At 35.9% G+C, this 5,201-nt stretch overlaps 1 protein-coding gene across 6 annotated transcripts in view; it reads left to right on the top strand.

The window, feature by feature from the left end:
• The first annotated feature begins 800 nt into the window (after positions 1–800).
• LOC103394758 (roundabout homolog 1-like) overlaps positions 801–5,201 on the top strand; it is a 76,906-nt gene continuing 72,505 nt past the window's right edge. For 2 of the 6 annotated variants that reach the window (XM_017041909.2, XM_017041908.2), the window contains exons 1-2: positions 809–1,394; positions 1,872–2,002. In XM_017041909.2, coding sequence (XP_016897398.1) covers positions 1,986–2,002 — 17 coding nt within the window. In that variant the 5' untranslated portion in view covers positions 809–1,394; positions 1,872–1,985. Of the gene's footprint in view, positions 1,395–1,447; positions 1,724–1,871; positions 2,003–4,957; positions 5,041–5,201 lie in introns of those variants that run through there. The other 4 variants (XM_025065556.1, XM_025065557.1, XM_017041910.2 and 1 more) reach the window with 4 other exon arrangements.

The following is a 5,201-nucleotide window of genomic DNA, read 5'->3' as shown; positions in this document are numbered from 1 at the left end:
TAATAGAAAAAATAGTAATTAAAAAAATATATATATATATATATATATATATATAAAGTAAATTGTCAAAAATAAAGCCACAAGTTCCCAAACACTGACATATAGCAGAACATGCATCCACGCCATCATGTGTACATGGCACCTATACACTGATATGGATGCATCTTTACATAAGGTCCATTTGCACCCATACATGTCCCCCACACTAATGTAGACCAAGCACTTTTGCCAGGACAACTTACAAACTAACACAACACACCACAGGAATAATAAATGAGAAAAAAGTGAACACAATTCAACTTAAACAACATGTAAAAATAAACATTCATATTTATAATCTTCAATAACATATACTTCTTTGGAACTATTAAATATGAACAAGTAACAAGTATTTTTTATCTGTACAAACCACTGCATGAGTTGCTGCCACCTAGTGACTGGAGGCTTGTCATCATTCAAGCATTACAGCAGTGATACACTTATGTACAGTATAGCGTGCCATATTCTATTGGAAGCCCCTCACGCACCCCCTGGCATCTCACCGCGGCCCTCCAAGGGGCCCGCCCCACTATTTGAGAAGTACTGCCCTACACTAAGCGCACGCAAGCAGAGCTCTCCCATCGTTCGAGTTTCCACAGGGACACTTTATGCTGCCGGACCAAAAAGTGCAGCGGTGCAAACATGAGTACGTGTGTACTAAGACTCTGCCACGGGTTGAATGGTGAAGCAGCAACAATAGATACATCACTGTCCGCTATTCTGTCGAAATAAATGGATTTTGTGACACACTTTTATTGTGGTTGTTTGTGTACGCTGGTTTATATTTAAGCGGTGTAGCATGTCGGTGTGTATGTCCGCAGTGCCTTATGGGTAGTGTGGTCTGTGTGACTTAGATCTTTAATAATCCCTCGGGAGTTCTTCGGGAAATTTAGGCACATTGATCTCAGGGAAAACCCGCTGAGTGGTAAACCCGCGCCATTATTGAAGGATCATTACATTTTTCAAAGTTATATATTTTTTACTTTTATTGTTAGTATTGGAGTCAACAGAGAGGTTGAAAACACAAGAAATAAGTACTGGGAAATTGGAACAGAATACCTTAGAACAGTGTTTCCCAAACTTTTTTTTCCCTTAGAACAAAAGTAACAATGACAAGAACCACAATAATCCAACAAGGTGAGTTGGTGACAGCTGTATATGGAGTAGCTAGGCACCAGGTGAGATAGTTGAGACTGATTAACAGAGACCCACAGAACACAGGTGAGTGTGATGAAACCAATTACCTCACGAGAGACTGACAGAGGGGTACTCTGTCAGTCAGACAGACCTGACGTTCACAACATTGGCTGTAGATGAATTCAAAACCACTCATCTGAATTTGACGGAGGTTCTGGGTAAGTGAGTTGGTGATAAGGATGCTGTTGAAAAGAAAATGACCTTGGTCATTATTTAATACATGTTCTTTGAATGTTGACAAGTCAGTGGCTCAACCACAAGCTTACTTTTAGGTGGGATGTGTAAATGCTCTTTAAATGGTTATTTGTTTGGTTGAAAAATGTAGTCTTTACAGAATGAAAAATATTTTATTTATAAACATAGCAGTTAAAATTCTATTTACCAATCTTTTTGTCCACATCAACAAAAACAAGCTTAAACTGTAAGTGTAACATTTTAGACTGCAGCCTTAGGACCCTGAGGATATTGGACCTGGATTGCTGCAGAGGTAGGTTTCTGATTTGTATGCACCCCATCTGATAGTGTCTCCTGGATCTCAGATGGATTATTTAGGCTTGTCTTTAAGCACAAGCTCCTTCTTTTGATTTTTTTTTTTCCCCCTTTAAATTTGATTGTCTTTTTTTTCTTCCCCACAGCCCTCCCAGACGTTTTCTTTTTCTCTGCTCTCATTGTCGGGTACTTGGACTGCCTGAAACCCTCACGAAGGAAGAGATTTCATTTACCAAGGGATATTGAGGCAATAAAACTGAATGAACAACCTGGAGAGGTAAGTTGTAAACTTTCGTATTAGTTAAAAAAAATCATTGCACTGATGTAACACCTTGTATTTTCGCACATATGCATGGCATCAGGAACAATCAAATCTCATTGATTAATACAGGAGCAGATGCTGTAAATGTGTCATGGTGCTGAGAGTGGTTTTCAGCCAGATTACCAGAATCTTTATTTTACTTTCATTCTTGCATGCTGGCAATCAATCAGTAATTACAAGACAAACATTTATTTTTATATTCCTTCCCAAGTGACATTCAAGACTTATTCTAAAACTTGAAAACTAAAGCTAAAATGAAGGTTTTATTAAACATTTGGTTCTTCTTCAAAACCGACTTTAGAATACATGCATCATAATAATTTAAATACCCTATAAAAATATATAATTTATATACTGTAACATTTATATGCAGTGTAAGCACAGTGTTTGACATTGTGTCAGACATTAAAAAATGCTTAAAGTTTGTGTAAAAAATTTGACTTTTGGTTGTATATTCAAGTTAAAATTGAGTTGCGGAAGCTGAAAGAAATGTAAAAGAATAAGTCACTGTGTATGATTAAATTGGGTTTGTTTATATAATGCCTGAAAACATCTGTGAATGTGATAATACAACTTCGGAACCTAGGAGCACATGGTAAAAAATAAATTCTATTTTAGTTTTAAGGTGCGGTTTTGCTTCTATTGCTTTTAATTTAATGCTAAATGTCAGCAAATAAAAGTCCAAAAGTGTCTCTGTAAAAGTGTTTCTTTTTTTCTAAATCAGCTTAGTTTTAGCTTTTCCATGCCTACTCAGCCAGGAGTGACTGAGAGCCATTGCTCTTAAACAGCCTCTTATACATAATGTTCATAATCATGCCATTCTCTGATGGCTCCCTCAATGTGGTCATCCTGGAAATTTGCATTTTTTTCGGACTCCCCAATCCATTAACCCCATAATATGGCGTACAATATGTCAGTAAAAAGTGCTAGAAAGTGATATAAACCGTCATTCAGTCACCATATTTTAACTATTGTGTGTGTGTGTGTGTGTGCGCATGTGCCAAATGTATTCCTGTAATAGTGTAATCCATGTTCATGTTCAGACAGATATTGTGAAGAAAATTCCCAGTGAATCCTACTTCCTGTAGCCATCCCTATCCATTAGCCTCTAGTACAGCTCTGTATACAGTATATGTAAACCTAAATAGGAATATTAAATTATTAAATGATAAATATTAAATACCATTTTCTGTGCGTTGTAATTATGTAGATATATCAATTTTCATGATGCTTCATAGTTGACTTTCTAAAACATGGCCAATAAAAATATGCTAAATGGACTTATTTGTGATTAGTCTGTCATCATATATTACATTACGTTATTTTATCCAAAGCGACTTACAATTTGAGTCAGTCAATCAACAATCGAGCTACAGTAAACATACAAAATACAAAAGTAATAACTAATAACAAATAGTGGTACATAATAAATACTAAATAGTAAAAGTACAGTTATAGTCATAGTAGATCATAGATATATAGGTATATACATATACAGTATATATATGTATACATATATATTGTGTATATATATATATCTATATATATGTATATATACCTATATATATATAACATGTAGTTACACACACATTCCAATGGGAACCAAGTATTTGCTTGTACTGCACCTGTACGCTTTGAGGTGTTTTGATTCAAGAAAAGTCATGCTTGAGCAGAGCACGTAACTACTAAGAAAAAGTAGGTGTAGAAGAAAATGAAGAACAACGGCTGGTTCTCTTCTTGTTCTACTGCTACTTTAGTACATTAATTGATTGATTGATTCTATTTTCATTTGATATAATACAAAAAATGCTAATTTTTTTCAGCAACATTTTGATCAATGTCCTTCTCATTTCCACAAACAAGTACAGACTTAAAGTCAGTTGTTGTTTTCAGTGTTGACAGCTCATTGAAATACCTATAGTTAAATTAAAAAGCTTCTAAGAGCCTTACCATTCTAATGACAAAGAGCACATGTGAACAAAAGTACATTCATTCTTTTGCTTTTGGCACACTGACAGGACTGGCTGTTGTTGTGCACTTCTCCGAACAATTAAAGTGGCACATTGAGTCAGTGGCTACATGCTGCCAAAGCGTTCCTGGAAGCTGGCTGTCTGTCAGACATCTCAGATGAGTCGCAAATCTGTTCGTAGCACAGATGGCTGATCAGTAGAATTGACTTTCTCTTTTTCGGTAGCTTGGCGATATCACTGTGTCTCATCACCATTCCTCCTCGAGAAGAAGGGAGTGTACTGTTTGGTGTGTATGTGTGTTTGTTAGGAACCTTTTTTTCCTTCTTCTTGGTAACCTGATGCGCAGCAGGTAGATGTTTCTAAGGCTTTTGACTTGGATTAAGAGAGAGCATATTTGATATATGAGGACTAATACATTTGCAGTTTCCCGATGTACTACAAAATCCTCACTCATTCTTTGAAAGAGCTTTGGAAGAGGCGACAGTTGCTGTAAGAAGTAGTGGTCCGTCGTCACTCGCTATGTGTTGATTAATGAAGATAAAACCAGAGTTTGGCAGCGAACTGTAAAGTCCATCTGTCTGCCTTGACTGCCTCTTTGTAGAAGAATTCACGCATCGACATAGTTGTAAAACCAAACAGCAGGGTAGACGGTGTTTAATTATTATCACAGTCATTTGTTTAGGAAAATCTGTGCAAAAAAATGAGCAATTGTATTTGTCTTTTTATATTGTTTTATAGCAAACCTGAATGTTAATACCATTTGATGTAACATTTCCTGTTAAAAGGGCATTTGTTCTCTCCCTACGGTTCCTAAAATACTTGCTCAGTGTGTGATTTATCTTCTTTACTTTGTATTGTTAATTCAACCTCAGTATAAGTATTGACTGTATTTACATCCCCTGTTAAATGTTTTTTTTTTTTTTTTTTTTTTTTTTTTTAGGTTATTCTAAGTTTAATCTCCACTGTAAAGCAGGAGTCCCCAACCCCTGGTAAATGGACCGATTCCAGTCCATGGTTTAATTGGTACGGGCTGCAGGGAAGGAGTGATCATTTAATTGGTACGGGCTGCAGGGAAGGAATGATCAATTTATTATTATTGTTGTTGTTGTTATTATTTTATAAGGTAGATTACGTATTGCTCTGTATGGCATTTGCATTTTATTTTTGTGTGCTAGGTTTTTTAA

Source organism: Cynoglossus semilaevis, chromosome 19 (assembly GCF_000523025.1).
Source record: "Cynoglossus semilaevis isolate Cse_v1.0 chromosome 19, Cse_v1.0, whole genome shotgun sequence".
In the NCBI taxonomy this organism is placed as follows: domain Eukaryota; kingdom Metazoa; phylum Chordata; class Actinopteri; order Pleuronectiformes; family Cynoglossidae; genus Cynoglossus; species Cynoglossus semilaevis.
Note: the sequence above shows the minus strand (reverse complement) of the source record. Positions and strands in the feature narration are given on the sequence as shown.